We start from the raw sequence: 22,625 nt of genomic DNA on the forward strand, positions 1-22,625 counted from the left end.
ATACATACATATATATATATATACATACATATATATATATATACATACATATATATACATATATATATGTATATGTATGTATGTATGTGTATATGTGTGTGTGTGTGTGGGGGGGGCGGTTTCCTGGCTAACTTCTCAAAGTCATGACTTGCTTCCTCCTCGTTTAAGTGTGGGAAGTTGCCCTAACTCCTTTGTTTGGATTCCCTTTCACATGTTTTAATTTCAAAGTAGGCTGCAGTGGAAATTGTGGTGGGTGAAGTGCTGGTAGAAGCTTTTATTGAACGCTCCCTCAGACTGAATGAAATCAAGGGAGAAATTTAAGGTAGCAGGTAGCTGAACGGCTCATTGAATCTTTCCTCTCATTTCTAAGAAGAGGCTGAGAGAATATGAGCTGGGAATCACTCACACGCTTTTGTTCTTGGTTATTTGCCAGGATTGGAGTAAAAAATAAGTGATTTGAGCGCTGTATGATGACATTGAACACGATTCACTTCACAAAAAGCAGCGGTTTGGCAAATGGGAATTGTTTTTTTTTTCTTTTTCTGAAAAATGCTTCAGTCGATTTGGTTCCACACTCAGGTTGACTGTCAAACTTAACATAAACCAAAGAAAATTCCTTATTCTGTAGTTATAACAACCACATATTTGTCTTAATAAACAGCTCCTTAATTCTGACAAACAATGCAAAACGCCATAGATATGCTAATTAATCGTATTGGTGGTGATGTTACAAACCTTTAAACAAAGGATACTTGAACAAGATAATATAAAAGGGATTGTACCATTGCTGATTCCGAATTCAAATATATAAATAAACGAATGCATTAAAATTGAACGGTTCATTCTCGGCACATGGGCCACAGCTCCACAATCTGGCAATTGACTGTGTAATTCCTTTAGAATCCTGCCATAACAAACACACCAACGAGCAAACGACTATCAAAACAATACCTCTTAGAAATAGCACTCTTGGTTTGGCTCTTGCCCAACAGCATTCCTAAATTGATCCACTAATATCTTCCCATAATAGGCTATACTGTGTTACATTACCATGACACATCAACACTACTGTTGCAGCATCCAGGTTACACAGAGGTGAAACACGGAGAAATAGAGCACAAACAATATGCTCTTAAAATAAAAGCAGCACATGGCCCACACAAGACCAAAAGCATTAAGCTTTCCTTTGCTTACGCTACACTTGGGCGCGTTGACACAAGCAAGTATGGTGAGAAATGTGCTGCAATGTCAGCACACAGCGAGTGCAAACAGGACCAAAAGGGAACAACGTGTGTTCCAAATATCTGCCGACGAGACGAGAGAACAGTAAAAAAAAAATCTGTTGTCAGAGACTGCTTGAAAAGTCTAGAAACAGTTTTATGGCATGATGTTAAACAGTTCCTGAATGCATTTTCTGATATTATGGCTACGTTTAGCTAGCCGGCTAGCTATCTCTGCAAGATGATATGTTTTCAGAGCAGCATGCCCATTGTACAGTGGAGAACCAGAAGAACCTGTCAATTTTTGGAGGCTTTCCAGGGTCATGAAACAAAGCTGCCTAGCACAAATGAGCATGAAAATCCCAGTAAAGTGAAAATAAATAAATGAACTACGTTTTACAAACCAGAGATGAGTGCTGTTAAGAGCCTAGTCAAATTTTTAATGACTTCAAAAAAATTGCCAAGAGTTAGACCTGGAAAAGGAAATACTGCTTAGTCTAAAATCTTTCTTATGCCTACGCATAATTACAAGTTTGAGCTGTGAAATTACAGTACTGTATATCCACTTAAAGTCCCCCAATGGGTGGAATATATCCCACCGGCTTGTTGCAGGGCTTTTTCACACGGCAAGAACGAGGCATTTGCAATCGACAGGACCAGCCTGAAGCCCTGGTCTACACACTCGCTGCGTGACATGTACACACACTTATGGCCAACTATGAGGCACTCTTAAGTGGCCATGCCATTGGGCTATCTGAAGGGAAGACATATTTTTGGTGTCTCGGTCGATAGCTGAGTCTTTAGAAGAAACAATAAATTGGTTGCATTGACATAATCGTTGAAGTAGCATTTTTTTCAAATGTATTCATACAAAAACAGCACTGTCTTATTTTCCATGCTTTGCGCATACTTTATAGTGTCGGTTTTGGCACACACGTCAAGAGCCTGAAGGAATGTTAAAAAATAACTTGTACACCCCCCCACAAAAAAGAGGCCACTTGACACTCACACATTATCACACGTGTTTGAGTGCAAACTCCTTAATATTGTAGGATCTAGAGCTTGTTAAAATGTCCACCCATGGGACATCTTCAGGCCATTTCCTTTTATAATGTCCTTAACGGAAATGTGTCAGAATGAGCTTTGCGATGACTCTTCATACCAGCAAATTCACACTGAATGGGAAAAATCTTTTCAATGTCAGTTAGGGAAATCAAACAGGACGCATTTTACAGGAAAATGTAATTACTTTTTAAATGTATTTTTTTCAGCTACTCATCTGCTGAGGATTAATTTGATTGCAATCAGATTCATCTTAGGTAACATCGTGCGTTCAACATCTGGAGTTATACCAAGGAGCTTTAAACCGAAACAGCTTGACTCTTTTTGGATGGGTTACTACGTATTTTATATGCCAGATGGAATAATTGAAAAGATGATTTCCTTTATGATATGGACATTTAAGCACAATATCTTGAAACTTTTAGGAGTGTTTCTTTTGCTCATGGCAATAGTAAACATTCACTGCAGTGTTGTGGAAAAATTTTGGTTTTTTTGTTGTACCCTAAAGTGTTAGTTCGAAAGTGTGATTTGTTTTCAGCCCCAGCTGAAGTGAAGGGCGTGTCCTTCCAGCATTTACCAATCAAGTCTGCCAAGTATTTTAGGACTGCCAAGGTGGCTAGTCTCTTGTCGGATTATTGACCTTGCTCCCTGGAGTGCTTCAAGTGTTTCCTCGGCCTCTCGATACTCTCCATTGTTGCTCTCTTTATTCATAGAGTCTTGAAGTCTTAAGTATTTTTATTTTTTCTTATTGCTTTTGCTCTTTGCCTCCTTGACATTTTGTTTATTTATTCTTGGTGGCTCCCTAGTATCTTGTCTTTTGCAAGAGCTTTTATTAATTAATTTTTTTCTCCTGGCTCCTTGTGACCAGCGATTTCTGTTTGTTCTACTAAAAGTGCACCACTTTTCTGTCAATAAATATTTTTGTTGTCGCACTTTGTTTGAGCCTGAATTTCTAGAATCCAAAAACATTATTCGGTTTGGTCCAGAATTAGTTAAGGGAAATACTGTAAATGCTTGACGGGTTGATCCTCCTCTGTTCCCTTTTGGTGATCATTAAATCCTTTGTCTGACATCACCTCACTGTGTTCCCAGCAACACTGCAGACTCTCAATGAGTGTGATGAGTCAGTCTGATGGACTTCCAACTAGTCTCATTTTACCATGTGTCAGAGGCCTCAAGGGGTTTCTCGAGTAAGAAGGAGGCGAGGTCAGGCTAAAAAGGAAAGCTGACAGAAAAAAAAGCTCAACAAAACTATGACAGAGAATCGATGTTTGACATTCACTCGGAGCATGGAGCTCTGCGGCAAAGGCAAAAGCAGCTTGGCCACCAAGAGCCGCCTTAATCAGGCGGGGTCATCGGCGTTTGGCGCAAAAGGAATCTTGAGTGATGCCAGGCATGTGCAGTCTCAGCAACAGACTCTAATTCCCTTAAGTAAACTTCCGCAATCACTCTCTCAAAAATGGATCTCCTGGCACGGCAAGAGAGAACGTTCCTGGCAGGATAAAGGAAATATACCCTGGTACTTGTTGCACATAGCAAACACTCAAAAAAGATGCTCAAAAATTGTGCTTATGGTCGTTTATGAACAGACCTGGGTAATATTCCGTTGAAATTAAATGGTGCAAATGTGCGTTAATGCTTTACATTCTGATATAGAGGCTATTCAGATCAAATATCCCAATGTAGTTGATTTACACGTGTGGTGGTTAGCACAGATGTCTTCCAGTTGAAAGGTTCTGGCTTCAAATATTGACTTACGGCTGAAAAGTCTAAGGCCCTCCTGTGTGTTGTTTTCATGTGCTTGTGAGAGTTTTTCTTTCCGCCTTCCTCCTATGTTTCAGAATCGTGCAGGTTAGCTCAATGAAGACTTTAAATTGTGGAAATGGTTGTTTGTCAGGATGCCCCCTGTGGCTGGCTGGTGACCGGTGGAAAGTGTAGCCTCCCTTTTTTCCAAAGTCAGCTGGGGTAGGCTCCAGCTCACCCATGACCCTAATGAGGACAAGCACAAGAGGAAATGAAAGGAAAATGTGGGTTGCAATTACTAGAAGTAGAATACCATCTGTCATCACCATTGCAGCCACACATCACCTACTTTAACGCTCCATAATATAAACGAACCAGCCAGGGACAACAGAGCAAAGACAGTCTGTTGTCAAAGCTGCAGTAAAAAAGTGACTTCATCAGGCTCAGAACTTTTACAGCAGAAAGATTTTTAAGGCGGGACCAAGTTTACAGGCACTTTGACAGCTGCTGTGTGTCAGGGATGGAAGAGCTTCTCTTTCTTCAGAGAATCTGATTATTACTTTCCTACTTCATGGCCTCTTGAACTGAAACCAGCCAACTCTAATGAACGATGGCCTCTCTGCTATGGTTAAAAACGTTTAGACATGATATAGTGTGTAAAGGTTCAGTATTAAGCAAGCTTTGAGTTGATGAAATGTTATCTGGATGTTTTTGAGTTGTTCTTAGAAATGGTGGTTCGTCACAGGCTGCTGTCGATGACCCCAGTTTGAGAGTCAATATTTGTTTCCCTTTAAAATTAATCACCAGATTTGACAGGTTCCAAAATTGGCCATAATAATTCAGAAATTAAAACAAAAACAAAAACTGAGACTTGTGCTGTTGTGTGTGAATCTATTTTGAGCGGTGAATAACATCTGCCGTGACTATTTGCGGTTCGTAACCTGCTGATACGTTCATGTAAAGAGCAATTTGTAACCTTAAAATGCATCCGTTTCAGAAGCAGTTGAAGCCAATAAACTAGCAGAATGCGATTACAACACAATACTGGTTGAGTTCTACGCTGTTCATAATGTGACAATATCCATCCATCCATCAATTTTCCGATTCGCTTCATCCTCACAAGGGTCGCGGGGGGTGCTGGAGCCTATGCCAGCTGTCTTCGGGCAGGAGTTGGGGGACACCTTGAACTGGTTGCCAGCCAATCGCAGGGCACACAGAGACGAACAACCATCCGTGCTCACACTCACACCTAGGGAGAATTTTGGGTGTTCAATCAGTCTGCCATGCATGTTTTTGGAATGTGGGAGGAAACCGGAGTACCTGGAGAAAACCCACGCAGGTGCAGGGAGAACATGCAAACTCCACACAGGAAGGCCGGAGCTGGAATCGAACCCGGTACCTCTGCGCTGTGAGGTTGACACGCTAACCACTCGACCACGTGACAATATGTCGGTGGAAAATATTCCAGTACCAACCTTTCATTTTGAGTCCATAACTGCGACGCTGAATAAAATAAAAGGCGTAATATTAGCGACTGGAACTACTTTCGAAACTAAAACTGTGCGTTTTAAGTCGTTTCACTTGAAAATACGATATGTTCGATAAACCTTTTAATCCGTGATGACCGAGTAGTTTACTTGCTGAGTGTGATGTCCTGTTTTATTAGAAGTGGCCATACAGTAAAATAGATGGGTACATCTTTTCACGCCAGTTGGACGCAATATTTATTTATTTATTTTTTGTGTATTCACAAGTGTGAGTCAGCAGCATTTGAAAGGCATGCACTTTAGCTTCGGGCATTTTGTATTTTGCAAAGCAAACAGTTGATCAGTTGATGGTACAGTACTATGTTATCTGTGAGATCTATTGATCACAAAGACAGTTTTTCAACTAAATATCTTTGTATGAAGGCAGCAAAGCTGTTCATGTGTAAAAGGAATTCATTTTAAAATAATTTGGTACAGAGGTGTCCAAAATCGGTCGTCAAGGGCCAATTTCCTGTCCGTTTCCCATCTCTCACCGCTGCAACACACCTGACTCAAATGATCAGGATCGTTATCTTGCTACTTCAGAGCTCTCTGACGAGCCTTTGAATCAGGTGTGTTGCAGCGGGGAGCAAGGGATAACCGGCAGGACATCGGCCCTTGAAGACCGAGTTTGGACACCCCTGATTTGGTACGTGAGTGCTCGGTGTTTGGTGTCCATGTAACAACCGTAACACAGAATAGATTATAACATTCAACAATCTCCTGCAATCAGACGGTTGAGTGAACTATCTTTAGATATTCATAACACACCGCACCAAGTTCTGATTTTAAGCATATATTTTGGTTTGGGGTTTACATGTCACACTCCCGGACCATGATTTCTGAGAACAACCCTTATCTGGATTGTTTGCGTATCGTATATATTGTAATTGGAAATACACCTGTAGACACTTCGTATTTTCTTTTCTTTAGCATTTTTTTTTTTTTTTTGGTGGTTGTTATTCTGCACACTTTTCCACGTATATTTGTGTTTGCCTTGACTGTCTTTTATTGACAATACTGTTGTTTCTCTCTGTGACATAATGTCAATAAACTGTCGTAATGTTAACACGTTTTTAGAGACAAACATGTTTGAGGTGTTTATCTCTCATTTGCAGCAGTTAGTTTCAATTGATGGCGATTTAATCAAAGTCCAGCTTGAATGTGCCCTTTCAGTTTTCGTAGGAGATTCCGTACTTGTAAGGCATTTTATCTGACTCTCCGTCAAGATGCGTTTTAGAGACTACGATGCAGTAAGACAGTTGTGATGCTGCAGAAGCATCGAATAGTTGTGCCATGTATTACATTTCAGGTTCAAACAAGTTCTGGAGATGTAACACCCGAATTGTTTCAAACAACACTCCCTTAATCAGGGCTGGATAAAAGCAAACGGACATGATGGAGAGTCACTGGCAACGTATGTGTGTGTGTTTGTGTTCAAAAGTGAATTAGCTTCTTCCCGATTGTGTGTGGGCTTCCAAAATTCTCTGTCCACTCAGTCCGTAGGCTGCTTGCCTCACCTCATGTTGTGCAAATAGAATCAGCTGAGCTTTTCAAACAGCCTCTCATTGCACTCCAGTGCACTCTCTTCAACAGATCAAGCCTGTTAAGGGTGTCTCTTCTCTAGCCATGCTTGATTAAGCGCCACAATCATACACAGTCATTTTTGTGACGTGTGGCTCCTCGTGAGTGCAAATTGTTGTATATGAGGTTTTGTATCTCACCAAAATGATGAGCCCGGTTTGTTGTGGATGCTTTGTTCAAGCGATTAAAAAAAAAAAAAAAAAAAAAAATCATTTTCAGGCACCGCCAGATGGAATGCACTCTGGTTTCTGTAACCATGGCGTCATTCTCGTTCAAGGACATGTCCACATAGCTTTAATCAGCCCTAGATGTCGTGATTCATTTACGTGGATGATGAATTGACAAACATGTCAGATGCATATTCAAAATGGTAATCCCACGCATGATGCGTTGCTTAATCAACACCTATATTTAATAAAGGTGGCAGTTTTTATATGAATGTTTACATTAATCAATATTTAGTGCAGGTAATTTGTACATTTTGTTCGATTGGACTTTTTTTTTTTAATTAAAAGGCAAAAATAAAAAAAATGAAGCCATCAATGTATTGTTTGTCAGTCGATTTTAATGGGAAACAATCTATTACACACACACACACACACACACACACACTTAACACACTTTGTTAATCAAACTTATTTGATTCACAATTGTAGACAGTGATACCATCCATATATCTTCATGGTGATGATGCAAGGTGTAGGCTGAACATCGTTTTGCATACGGTCGACGATAAAACAATGAATGTAAAGAGCTTTCTACAAAGTGTGGACGGAAGTGGAACAGAGATGAAAATCTCTTTCCTTCAATAGCATGAGAGGGAGAACATGATCCTCACTAATGGACACTTGCCAAAGCATCATTCAAAACACAGCTTGCTTAAAAACATTTTCTTTCACACTTGAGATTTATTCACAAGGGCAAGCAATGTATTTTTCTTCTTCATACAAAGCATATGATGGATTGATTTTGGCACCGCTTACTCAATTGTATCAGTACACATTTCAAAACAAACTAAATATTGGTTTCATGCTAAACGGGCTGTCACTTATATCGCGCTTTTCTACCTTGCCTCAAGTTCTCATTCAGTGACTGCGTAAATGAGAGTGTGAATAGTTGTCTGTCTCTATACATTCCCTGTGAATGACTGGCGACCGGTCCAGTGTTTTGTCTGCCTTTAGCTTGAAATCGGCTGGAAGAAGGCTCTCTCTCGCTGCCAGTCCAAATGGGGGTAGAATATGGATGGATGGGAAATGATGACATATTTTAAAAATGTAGGCGGCATGATGGTCGACTGGTTAGCACGTCCACCTCACAGTGCAGAGGCGCAGGGTTCGATTCCAGGCCCTGGCCTTCCAATGTGGAGTTTGCATGTTCTCCCCGTGCCTGCGTGGGTTTTCTCCGGGTACTCCGGTTTCCTCCCACATTCCAAAAACATGCATGGCAGGTGAATGGAACACTCTTAATTGGTCCTCGGTGTGAATGTGTCTATGTGTGCCCTGCGGTTGGCTGGCAACCAGTTCAGATTGTACCCTGCCTTCTGCCCGAAGACAGCTGGGATAGGCTCTAGCAGTCCCGTGACCCTCGTTAGGATAAATGGATTAGAAAACGGATGGCTGGGTTTTAGCATGTGTGCATGCAAATTAAGATTTCTTTCTGGACAGTCTATGTTTAGTAGAACTGTATGTGATGTTTTTCATTTACAGCGCCCTGTAATTTACTTTGTTCATAAGTTAAAATGCATCATCCAATGGCAGTATTTAGTCATAACAATCTCCTCCTCCTCCCTCGCCATTCTTAAAATTGCTGCTTCCATGGCTATTGAATCCACGCCTTTATCTGAGGAAACATACACTAAACCTTTTTCCTCGACCTGAAAGGTTTGCTTGCTAAAATACTGCCAGACTGTGTGCCCAGTTGTATCTGTGGAAAGGGGGTATTCATCATTTATGCAAAAGCAGTAAGGGAACATTCCCAGACTAACTGTGAGCACATAAAATGTGTGTATTTATTATGGAATCGAAGGTTACGAATGACCTGGTGCACAAACAAATTGCTGTCTGTTGATGCGAGAAGGGAAGTTGCTTTATTTTTACAAACGCATTTCCAAATAATTTTGAATTGTATCATATACATATGTGATAATTTGCCATAAATGACTAAAATAATGGCTGAAATATAATAGATGAGTATTTTATGTCTTTTCCCACTGTCGACAATGCGTATCATTTACTAATCCAATACTTGCCATTCAAGTCAGCATGGAAATATGCTTCTGGGTTTTGTTTAGTTTTCAGCCTCTGAGCTATCATGCTGCAAATTTAACCGAGCTTTTCCTCACGAGTGTGCGCATTCATGTGCTGCGCGGGAGGAAATGCTTCAGCATCAGCGCTGAATGTAATGCTTTCAGCAACACAATAAGTGTTTTTTTTTTGGGGGGGGGGGCATAGCTGGAGCTCAGCCATCTCATTCTCTAGATGATGTGGCTGGATTAGTCTCTGCAAATTGATGCATGTAGCGTGTTAAAAAAAAAAAAAAAAGTCTGAAATATAATCCAAAATCAGTTTTCATCTTTTTCTTCTGTAATCGTCTATCTATCTATCAATCTATCTATCGAAGAAAACATTTTATTGCAGGTATGTGTAAAGAATACATTTTTATTATGGATAATGTAATCGTAAAAACATATGTTTTATAATTTAGTAAAATATTACCAACATTAAAATTCCATGCTATTTTCATTGAATCAGTGCCGATAATATTGTAAGCAGGCGCCATTCTGGAATCATCAAAGCACACCCCTTATAAATTCTAACACTGTTTTCCAACCAAGGTCTACTCTGATCCTTTTGATCTATTCTAACACCTTGAAAACGTTCAAATTTCAGATATGCCTTTTTTTTTTTCTGTAGGACTTTTGGTCAGGGCATGGGGATTTAAAAATAAACGATTTTCATAATGTATAGGCTTTACCCACATAATTAATGGTATGTAGTTGCTAAAATATCTCAATACCGTAACTTGAAAATGGTGCACGTTTGTTGTCGATAAATACACACAAGTGTCATGCTTATACGTAAGAAATGGGGCTGGTGTGATGATGACACTCAATGTTTGTCGCTCGAGCTGGCAGTAGGAGACATGGGCACTGCTTTCTATTTATAGAAACAGAGGTCTAGACCATCTCTGCAGCTCAACACTGTTTGGAGAGCGATAGAGAGAATGGTGGGTGATGCGAGGTGGTTTAACTCGGTGGCGTTTAGGATTTACATGTCGGGCTATCGAACAGAACATCAGCCGTGTGTGCTTAAAGGTTGTGTGAGCAACCAATACAAGAGAATGACGGAAAAGGGAGGCAGAATCCAGATGCGGAGAAGAGTTGATGTAATGCAGCCTCTGGCAGCATTCACACTGGTACTTTGCTGCAGGTGAACGGCAGCGGCATTTCCAAATGCATGTCTTGGCTACCATACGTGCATCACTTTACATAAGGACTCCTTTTAGGTTTTGTTTTCCCACTGTGGGTGTGGCGGAAATGGGCATAATCAATATACCGGTGTATATAATGGGTAGCAACCTGAGTTTGAACATGCATTGAATATTTATTAAACGGCAGCCGGCAAGTGTTTTTCCGAGGCAAAAGAACACGGCCCCTGGTGCATGCGCATGAATAGATGGAAGATGGAAGGATCAAACTCTCTTGACAAATACTGATTCACTGAAAGACAGTGACTAAAAACAGCCTGATAACATTGGCGGCCTTGCAATATGTATGAGCTGCTCTCGGAATCATCAGAGTAAATGCACTTCTCGGCTCTCTTGTACTTTGTATGTATATGTGGGGGTGGTTCGTTTGTATCCCAGCAACAGTGCACTCGAGTGGGGTCAAAGCACATGACAGGGTCTGGTGGAAACTCCCAGAGGATGAGTGTTGGTGTGTGTGTGTTTGTGTGCGCGCGCGCATGGCTCTTTGTTTTGAATGTGAACACTTCAGTGAGGAACAGACACGATGAGAGATTCTTGACAACATGCTCAACGAATGATGAATCGACCCGATCTCATTCCAGCTCTGTACCTGCAACAGTGAACTTGCCTAATAATAGAATAGTTTCAAAAATATCTCAACATGACTTCAGAAATTGCACAGGAAGAAAAATGCCTTCACTGGGCTAAAAGACCGATACAAATGATTTGAAAATCTTGGTGGCACAGCAATCCCAAAATGTGATGAAAATGTGGCATTGATATGTACTTTGACGCTCACTGAGGCCAAGTCTGGCAACATTCGCTGAGGTTTCACAAGTTATGCATAGCCACATAAAAGACATTGCGGCTTTTGGCCCGCTGCCCACAGAGCAACATGGCTGAAAGTGACCCAACCAGACAACTGTGGGGGAAAAAAATAGTCCACAACTTTACGGCGCACACTATGTGACCCGCTTCCACTCTAATTATATTTTTGTGCTAATGACAATAGTTAATTATAAAGAATTACATACAGAAAATTGTGGCATTAATACAGTCTCACTGATTGTACGTGGCAGGATGGTGGACTGTTGGTTAGCAGAGTTTTGAAGGTTCAAATTATGGCTTCCATTTGGAGTTTTTGTTCTACATGCTCTGACTTCCTCTTTTTTTTTAATATATATATAGTGTGTGTGTGTGTGTGTGTGTGTGTGTGTGTGTGTGTGTGTGTGTGGTAGTCCAGTGGTTAGCGCATCGACTTCACAGTGCAGAAGTACCGTGTTCAATTCCAGCTCTGGCCTCCCTGTGTGGAGTTTGCATGTTCTCCCTGGGCCTGCGTGGGTTTTCTCCGGGTACTCCGGTTTCCTCCCACATTCCAAAAATATGCATTGCAAGCTGATTGAACACTCTAAATTGTGGATGGTTGTTCATCTCTGTGTGCCTTGCGATTGGCTGGCAACCGATTCAGGGTGTTTCCCCCCCCCCGTTATCATGGGAGTGAGTTGTTGTTTGTGTCTGTGTCTTGCAATTGGCCACCGATCAGTCCAAGGTGCACCCCACTTCATGGCCAGTGAGCTGGGATTGGCTCCAGCTCATCTGCAACTGTCATTAGAATAAGCATTGTAGAAACGGAAGAAAAACATTGTTGATGTACGCAAAGAGATTTATTTTGTCCATGTGGAGTGTCGAAAGCACTGTTTCCTTTTGTATGGGAATTTACTGTTCCATTCAGGCCACAAAAACATTGCGTTCACGCTGGCGTAAACGGTCCTCGTAGTGCTCTTTGTGTTGTTTCTCATTTTTCCTCTATCTGTTTGGATCAGCACTGAGTGAATTCATCGTGTTTGCCCACAGACACTCATATTATCTTTCCAAATTCATGCCTGTGCATGCTTAATTAAAGCTCAAAGGCCCAGGAGATGAGGTTGAGCAGAGGGGTTACACAACTCTGGCAGCTCTACGCAAACAAACAACCTCCACTTATGTTCACTAGATTAAAAAAAAAAAAAAAATCAGTTTTTAGCATCAGTAACATTATAATTGTTCTGCCTCACTTTGCACTTTGTACACCACTTCCACACTGGTAATGTCCATGCCTCCACATCCGAGTGGAGTAGATTACGGTCATAAAGGCAAAAGTGGGAACTGTCTCATGCAAGACGGCTGCGTAGAGGAAAACAAATTCAGAGATAGGGGTAGAGAAGTTGTCTTTTACTTTGTCAATTCTGCGGCCGGTTGTCAAGAATCAAATTTTAACCATATATCCTTTCGTTTCGGGTTATGTCTTGAACTGCAGTCTTAAGAAGAGACCGTACCTGACCTTATAATCTTATTTTTGTATTTGCAATTCAATCAAGAATTCAGCTCATCATAATTTGAATTCATTGTCAATGTTGTCTTCAAATATGTGCATACGCAATCAGTAGTGTGCCCGTGAGAGACCTGTGTGGAATTACAGAACTCCCTTGCGAATACTTGTTTGTAAAATAAGTTTTGTTTTCTCACCAGTGTTTGATGATGTGAATATAATTGAAAAGTCTCAGTACTTCCACGTTTCACCATGAGCATACGAATCCGTTCCCATCCATCAATTTTCTGTAGCTTGTGCTCATTAGCTTCACAGGTGAGTTGAAAGCCTTTTCCTGCCAAATTTGAGCAAGAAGCGAGGGTACAAGCTGGACTTGTCGCCAGCCAATTACAATTCACATCGAGATAAACAACCATTCCCCCTCACAATCCCAACAATGGACAATTTGCTCTCCAATCAATCTACACTTGGGTAAAAAAAAGATAACACAAATTGGGTGAAAAAAATGGGGCGATGGAACTTTTTCGGTGATTCATTTGCAGACGCAAACAGGCTTCTTCCAAAATTGCTCCGTATTTGGCTCCATCCATCATCCCATCATCTCTAACTGTATTCCCTATCCCTGCTGAAGAAAAGAAACCCCAAATCACGCGACTGCTGTCACCGATGGATGATGTATTCCGTGTGATGTCCAGCTTTGCTTTTATGCTTCACATAACTTTTTTGCATTTTGGCCCAAAAGTTCAATTTTGGTTACATCTGACCAGAGCTCCTTTTTCCACATCTTTGTTGTGTCTTGGCAAACTTCAAACGGGACTTTTTATGGTCGTCTTAGAGAAATGGCTTTTTTCTTGCCACTCTTCCATAAAAAAAACAGATTTGTGCAGTGTGTGACTAATATAGTTGACCAATGGACCGATTTCCCCACCTTAGCTGTGGGTCTCTGCAGTTAATCCACAGTGATCATGGGGTCACATCTCTGATCAGTACTCTCTTTGTTTGGGCTAAAAGTTTAGAGCAGGGGTGCCCAAGTCCGGTCCTCAACATCCTCTATCCACCCTGTTTTATATGTCTCCCGATTCCAAAATACCTGATTCAAATGACCAGGATTGTTATCAGGCTTCTCAGAGCTTGCTGATGCGTTGACCATTTGAAACTAGCACCCCTAGTTTGGAGGGATGGCTAGGTCTTGGTAGGTCTGCAGTTGTGTGGTACTCTTTCCATTTCAATATGTGTGTGCTCCGCAAGACGTTTCAAGCTTGTTAAATCTTTTCGCATCCTCTTGCTGCTCCACAACTTTGTTCCTGACCAGCCTGGTGTGTTCCTTGGTTTTCATGATGCTGTTTGTTTCTCAATATTCTTTGAACAGACTTCTAAGACCATTGCAGAGCAGTTGCATTTATAATGAGATTCGATAACACACGGGTGGACTCTATTTGTCATCATCAATCGTTCAGGTCAACATTGGATCATTCCAAAATCATCAGGGAACATCTGGAGTCAGTTGGCTGCACGGACAGTAAATGGGCTGAATATTATCGCATGCCCGACTTTTCAGTTTTTACTTTCTAAAAAAATTAGTTTAAAAGTATGAATTTCGTCCCGCTTCACGATTGTTTCCTACTTGTTGATGATTTTATATCTTTGTTTGAAACCCGAAACGTGGCAAAAGGTCAAAAAGTTCAAGGGAGCCCAATACTTTTGCAAGCCACTGTATTTCAACTTGGAAGTCTGTAGATGAAAATATGTTCATGCGATATCCTTTGATATGAAAAGACGGAGTTCCTGGAGCTTAAAGTAATCTTGTGGTACACACACTTACGTCCTGCAGGTTTCGTAATCATGCTTTCAGACATACAAGGGGGCTGTGTCTGTAAAAACACTTTGTCGGCTATTACTGGCGATGGCATACAGCCCGAAGGCATTCATTCATCGTTTTTCATTGAAGTAAATGTCACAGATTTTACAAAATGAACTTTTATTTTTAAAAAGCACCGCTTCAGCTGAAAACGGAACAGTACAAGGTCACAAAAGCAGGCAGTAAACATTGTTTTGTGCGTTTGTCTTGCAGACGGTGCGCCATGGATTCCCTTACCAGCCCACTGCTTTGGCCTTTGACCCTGTGCAGAAGATCCTGGCCATCGGCTCCAGATCAGGTGGTGTTCGGATGTATCCTTTCACCTGCTCACCCTCACCTCACCACGGAGACACGCCATCCAACTGTATGTATACAAACATTTGAAGAAAACAGTGGCAAAGCAACATAGTCCATCCTGATATCTGTTCATTTTCCCCCCCCAACTGTGAGATTATATCTGAGCAAAATCAAGAAGGGCGATCGCAAACACCACCTCTGAGAATTTGCGTTTTGGCTCATCTTTGTTTTGCCACCAAAATATTCTTTATCATTACCTCGGCCAAGGACATGAACAGGACTTGTTTCGCATCACAAAACCTTGTGGAGACATGCTCCATGGGCTGAGGAAGAATCCATTTGGTTTTATCCCGATAATAATCAATGATCCTTCAAGGGGAAATTCAATTTTCACTCCGTTGTATATTTTTGTGGCGCGCCACGGAGAAGCAGAGCACACATGCAGGCTTGAAGGGTGAGATGTTTGATTGAGGGGGCACACACAATGAGCTGAGTTTCAGGGGGGACTTCAGTGACTTGGTCAAGAGGACCTCCGCAGAAGTTATTAGTTTCAATTTTAAATCATGACCATCCTGTTCCAAGCCTTTTCCTCACAAAAGACTGTTTTGGGTCATTTTTCAACATTTTTCTCACCGAAAATTGGCTGGATCTCAACAACAAGCATTCACATTTGGCTTGCCATGTGTATTTAGGTTCTTATGTAAGCCCAAATATAATCACAGCATCTCTACCACTGCTGATAATAGTCATTTATTTCTTCTTCTTTCGCAGAATATGTTGATCATGGAAATAACATTTTTGAGAGGAGAATGGACTCTGATAGCTGGTGTATTTTTTATGTATTGTTGCTGTCTGGTAGTGTCTTTTTAGCACTAATGCGGCTCACTTAGAGTTATTAAGGTCATTTTCTGGCAAAAATCAGTTGAGCGTTTGAAACACATTGCAATGTACAAATTGCAAAAATGCAGGCTAGATCACCAGGTTATTGTAGTTTTCCTTCTGTGTTTGAACATCTACAGAATAGCAAAGAGGCCTTTACAGGAGATCAGAAGATGTATTTATTATTCCACACACACACACACACACACACACACACACACACACACACACACACACAGTTCCCAGGCCCCGATGTCTCCCTTTGGTCAGATAACCTCAAGGATCAAATATTGCATTTGACTTTTCATCCTCTTTTTACGGCTCTTGAAAGCAGGAAGTTTCAGGGTGTGCGTGGTAATGTGTCATGCAAATGAGCCACTGCTCACCCCGCCTCCTTGTGCCACGGAATGCGGCTTCGGGTTTCCAAGGGGAAGCTGTTTTGAGTCCTGAATTGGAGAATAAGAGAATCAAATAATTGGTTGTGTTTTCACTTGTGAAAGGCAGCACTGATTTAGTTGTCAATTAGTCTGTCGATCACATGCAGTGGACACTTTGCCAAATGCAAATTCAATTCACAGATCCAAGGCAGGATCGTGAATGTCTGTGCCCAGGGACACTCTTAAGTTGAACTCGGTGTGACATAAAGCAACATATCTTTCTAGTACAAAACATTGCATGGGACATTAAATGTTCATGCGTGTACTGACGTTGCAGAAATTATGCATCCCACTGGAACCGTGTGAGATACTATAAATAGACGCAACTCCAGTGCAGTGATTTCCAACAGCTGTGCTGCGGCACAATGTGCTGTGAGAAATCATCAGGTGTTCCATTGGAAATTTTCCAATGTCACTTTTTGGTCTGAAAATTATCATTCATTTATGACAAATAATGCAGCTTCGGTTGTCTGTTTATATGACCGTGACAGGCATAACAATTTAACGCTTTTCCACTACAAGGGACACTTATACAAATATTTTGTATTCAATGAAACAGGCCGAAATTTCATGCTTAGTCATGAAATTTGGGAGTATATTAAATCAAGATCATCTGTATTTCAATTAACAGAAAGTACCAGTTTCTCAATTTTATCTCATTTGTTCTAATTGTTCTACCCGGTATTTTTATTTTTAAGTCTTGTGACGCATTGGGCTGAACGGGGCCACAGGTATCAGTTTGTGCCATACCATGTGAAAATGTGTGTTGATACGAGAACAAAAATTCCTTGAAAACTCAACTTTAATAATACCTTGATAGAATATCCAGAAAATCATTTGTAACGGAGTAAAATAGTAATAGACAAAAATGATATCATAAAGAACATTAAATACAAATAAATATCAGCTGTTCCCGCTGCGTGCGTTTTGGTCTTTTAACGGCAGTATGATGCCGTGAGTGAATAGAGTGCACACATTTCATCATTTGAAGAATTTATTGCTCCTGGAAGTCAATGCTAATTTCTCTTTAGCATGTCAATGAGATTTGACATCGATTTAAGCATTAGGCTGGCCTTGTTTGTAAAACGAAGCACGTCTTGTGCTTAAGTATACACTGAGTGGAATTCTTTTATTCTTCTTCTTTATATGTTTAATTTGATAGTAAACTCCAAGAGAGTTATCATTAAACAATTTAAAGCATGCTCAGGTCAGGGCAAAATCACATAACAAGGCCATCCATCAGCTTGTGCATTTAGGGTACTTTCACAAACTCCAGCGCTTGAAAATATAGCGTGCTGTTCGGCACGCTAATTGTTTTTCTTCGATTATAATGTTTTCGAGAGGAGCCAACATTGAAAACGCGATTAAATTTCAATTTATTGCCCAGACCTACTTGTAGACTGTAAAACCCATAAAAAAAGAAATACAAATCTGTAATACATGTTTTGTCATTTTGTGAGCTTGTTCCAATGTAATCTACCTACCACATGTATAGCGTAGTAAAGGTCGGGAAACACTGCTCTAAAGCATCTTAACGCAGAGGCCTCCTCCTCCTCCTCGTCTTCCCTTCCGCCCTGTCATTTCTCTTTGCACAGCTGTCATGTCGCAAGCTCACAACTGTCCCTCCAACAGTCCACGCCTTGGGTCGCCCGGTCACAAGGAAAGGAGATGGCGTGTCAGTAGGACCTGGGTGGGAGATTACACTCTCATAAATACACGGTGTTCTGAGCATCCCCGTAGGGAACCCGAGGAAGAGGCAGCAAACAATTATCGATGCTGCAGTTGTTACGCTGCTGGTCCTGCTGGGATAGATGATGAACAGACGTTGTGTTCTGCTGCTAAGAGAAAATTGGGGAGGGTGAAGGTAGAAAAATACATTGAAAAGCTAAAAAGAGAGATGCGATGTTGTCTGAACATTTGTGAGAAAGTGAATTCTAGCGTGGGAGAATAAAAGGTGTATAAAGATGTGGCTGATGAAAAGCCATTAAAACGAGTCTTCATTATGCGATAAGCTCAGCCAAATGAGGCAATGTGATCTCCTTTGTGCCATCTCACTATCGTGTCATCTCTTCCCTTGAAATTCCACCGTTTGGCTGTGAAGCGAAACAGAGATTGCGGCTGGATGCGAGCCCTTGAGTGACTTAGCATTTGTATTGACATGCTGCACACATCTCGTGCTCTCATGAGGGCCCTTGCTGATTCTCTTTCTCCATAGCTACACTTTCTGTTTTGCTGTTTTTCGACTTGCCCCCCAATCGGCTTTAACTCCTCTTGATTTCGGCCTGCATTTATTACATTCATGCTTCCTCTATCCTCCATAGCCTTACTCTCCCTGTCTCAACCTGTCACCTTCATTCTATTTATTTCTGCAATGCAGCAAAATGGGGGAAATTTGACACTAATAGCAACCGTTCCTAAATGACTCATAGAAGTCCAATTACTGAGCAAAATTGTTGCTCGAAAAGAAGATATTTCATTTCATTAAATGTGTTGATACTAAAAGTGGATTATTGAAAGCAGAGTGCATCAGAGGTTGGCCCAGTTGCCTTATTGCAAAAAGGTTCTAGGTTTGTATTTCGGTTTGGATTTCTCCCTTTGGCTGTCTCACTATGCTGCCAATAATAACCATTTCGGTGGAGCAAAGTGACAGTGTCATGTGACTAATTACTGCATTTTGCAAAATCGCCATATTTCCTCCCCTTGCCCTCTTGGACAAATAAATAGCTCTCCTCAAATGGCCGCCCCCTCCCCATGCCCACTCGAGTAAAAAAAATAAAATAACACCAGGTAGCTGTAATTACACTTGTCCACAAAATGGTACAATGGGGTTCGGTATGCGCCACTTCTCGACAGGCTACATTGGATGTGTAAGCTTGGCACTGATAGATGCACGAGCTCAGCAGCAGGGCAGCGTGTCTGTGGGTTCCATAAACAAGAACAGTGCGACACAGTGGAGTGCTCTGTGAAGCCAGCGTCAACACAGTGTCATCTGCACGACACAAGAGCAACTGCAAATTACTTTAAAGTGGAAAAAGTGCATAGGAAAAAGTGCAAAAAAAAAAAAAATTCATATCGCACTTTTCCAGACTGTCAAAGAAACCCAATTCTGGACACTATGCATGTGGAAAGGAGTGGATGGTGGGATTTGCAAAATTCTATGTTTTCCGGTCTGCCACCCCCATCATTGTCAGAGGAGTTCATCAGAGCATAATTCGCAGTCCCCTAAAAATGTTGATGTCACTGTCCTGGAAGTACCTCCACATACAGACCCTGCTAACATTGCTCCTACCCAGACTTTATATGTCAGGCTAGTGATGGGGTTTTGGTGTGTAGAGTATCTGTAAATGTTTACACAGTAGTGGTGCGTACCAAATATGCAGCGCTGTGAAATAGTATTCCTTCCTCATTTATGTATTCTTTGCATATTTATCACATCCAAAAGGTTTCAGTTCATCAGACCAATTTTAATATCACACAGAGACACCCCAAGGAAATACAATTTTGCAGTTTCTAAATGCCTAGTAGCCTTCTGGCTTCAACTTTACATCTACCGTGTGGAAGGGCTGCATCCTACATGTATATGTTTTATTTTTAGAGTCGAGTGTAGAGTGTGATATAAGTGTGCAGCATTTATTGCTTTGCTATTTCTGTTATACCCCAGAGCTGTTTGTTTCACTGCACTCTTAATATTTATAGTTATGTTACCGTGTCAGTCTACTATAATTACATGTATGTACTCATTACATCCTTCTGTACTGTTCCTCACTGTTTATATCCTGCGATATTAGATGCTGAGAACAGGCCTCTGGCAGATCGCTGACGTCTTGTTCTTTGCTGTATAAAGATTTGCTACTTTGGTTACACGTGTAGATAATTTTTGATCCATGTATATAGTTGGGATGCTTGTGATGTGTTGCTAACAGAAAGACGCCCAATTGATTGCCATTGTTTCTGCAACAATGACAATACTGTAAAGTGTCTTGTATTCTCCATAGTCTTGTTCGGGGTCACGGGTTATGTAAAGTGCTGTGATCAGCTGTAGAGCTAATGCCATAAGCTCTCCAAAAACATTCCTTTTCCTGAAATCTGATATTGATTTGACAAAAGGTAGGCACAGACAGATCAGACCCCCCCCCCCCCCCCCCCCCCCCCCCCGCTCAGCACAGTCTGAGCTTGTTCAGATTCATCATAAACATTTCTCTCGACAACTTACTTCCTTATTTTATAAAGTGACCCTTTGGTACTACGCAAATGTACCTTATCATTATCATTACTACTACTGCTCCTACAGTTGGCAAGTAGAGAGCTGTAAATGGTATCAGGAGATCTTCAATCAGGAGCAAATGAGTCTGCGGCAGGACTGATCATGCCTCGCCTGTGACAGTGTGTGCCGATGCATAATGAGCTCAAGTTTGGACGCAGCATTTGTGGTTCCAAAAATTATGCAAATGCAAGCGTGGTGTGTGCAAACACATCTCGCACACTTTTGCGTCTGATTATGGCCTTGGATGCGCTCCGGAGTAACTAAGCTACTGAGCGCAGCAACATAGTGATTATGTTTGCAGGCCGATGAATGACACAGTGAGACAGTGCTGAATGCTTAATTGATCTCTGTGCACTCGTATTGTTTGTTTAATTGGAGCCGCAAAGCTGTCGTGTCACATGCATCTGCACGCTTGTGTGGCGAAATATTGACTATTGGGAGTCGGCTGACCCATTGTGAGGCATACAATCAATTAGTATGAATCATATGCTAAGTACTGGCTTGCTGGTAACTGATTGACCGTGAGGATGCGATAATGTTTTTAATGTAATAAGTAGATGCTGCTTATCAAGACTGGCTAATTTAGCCCATTTCGAGAATGTTATTGCGGTCGTGTCTTGAGTTGATTTGCATCAATTACTGTCTAAATTTTATCGATTTGCTCAGTGGCGATATGGCACTCTTAGCAAATTACAGTCACAGCACAGTATTAGTTAACTCAACTGCTAGATTATTAGCAAAATGCGCCCTCCCACCAGCCGACGTTCCCATCAATCTGCACAATTAAGGCCACACACGAAAACAAAATTACTACATAATAAGACAAGCCCAATTCACGATTAATAAAAATATAGATAGATAGATAGATAGATAATCATATTGTTTGAAACATTTCTATTAATGCAGGTATCATCCAACATTGAAGTGAAGTTAATATATTTCAGACGACAGTTGTGTATGCGGCAACTCACAGTGCTACATAAATGGCGTCGATTGACCAATCAACAAACCATTCCGAATAAGCTTGATTGCATGCTCAAGGATTGTTGAACGCGTTATTCATGTGGAGCTGTGCGCTACTGCATGTTGCCCTTTGAAATATGTTATCTAAGCTACAAAATTAGATAACACCCGCATTGATAGACGTAGCATGTACACCTACCAATCTATTGAAGGAACATGTTTTTGTGACATACCACGATACAAAACGGTGGATCGCTCTGCATTCAAATTAAATGCATTGCATTTGTTTTTAGGGTGAGTTTAGACTACACAAGCATTGGATACTGGATAGAACAGGATTGAATGGAATATAATGGAATGGTCGAACAAGCCCAGACTGTGCTCTGACAGTGACACAGAAAAGGGATGATTTTGTTCAATTTTGTCTGCCATCTCCCTTTTGTAATGCTCAAAATCAATGCCATATTTCAGGAAAAACTCACGCAAGGTTATTTTATTTTAGTGTGTGAAATAATGGCATTAGAACTACTTTCAATTGCAGTGCAATATTAATTAATGGGAAGTAGTGCTTTTGACACAGGATAGAGACCCGGCTGGCCTGCGTATAGTGAAAATCCGCATATAATCAACACCCATTAAGATGTAAAGAAAAAAAAAATCAATAAATTAATCCTCCAAATTTTGCAAAAAAATGCTGATGAACCGTCTTCCTGTGTTTTCTATAAAGCCGGAGAGTAAATAGGGTTAAAAAATTTAAAAAATAACCAAGCCCTGCACCCCCCAAAAAATGACATCTATCTGTCTATCTATCTATCTATCTATCTATCTATCTATCTATCTATCTATCTATCTATCTATCTATCTATCTATCTATCTATCTATAAACGTATCAAATCTTTTTTTTAATCTGTTTTGTCCATCTAATTTATAAAACCTGTCTTATTCATTGGTGCCATTAGGTAAATGGTGAGCTACCAGTACCGAAGGGAGTGTCGTCTGATCTCACGCTTAAGTCAGTC

At 40.9% G+C, this 22,625-nt stretch overlaps 1 protein-coding gene across 17 annotated transcripts in view; it reads left to right on the forward strand.

Moving 5' to 3' along the window:
• The window catches only part of stxbp5l (syntaxin binding protein 5L), a 99,687-nt gene that overhangs the window by 2,176 nt on the left and 74,886 nt on the right, over window positions 1–22,625 (forward strand). For all 17 annotated transcript variants that reach the window (XR_002169737.1, XM_019882379.1, XM_019882375.1 and 14 more), the window contains one exon: window positions 14,980–15,077. Coding sequence is in view for 16 of the 17 variants with exons in the window: in XM_019882379.1 (XP_019737938.1) it covers window positions 14,980–15,077 (98 nt within the window). In the remaining variant the exon portion in view is untranslated. The remainder of the gene's footprint in view (window positions 1–14,979; window positions 15,078–22,625) is intronic.

This window comes from Hippocampus comes, unplaced genomic scaffold (assembly GCF_001891065.2).
Source record: "Hippocampus comes isolate QL1 unplaced genomic scaffold, H_comes_QL1_v1.1 scaffold111, whole genome shotgun sequence".
Classification (NCBI taxonomy): Eukaryota; Metazoa; Chordata; class Actinopteri; order Syngnathiformes; family Syngnathidae; genus Hippocampus; species Hippocampus comes.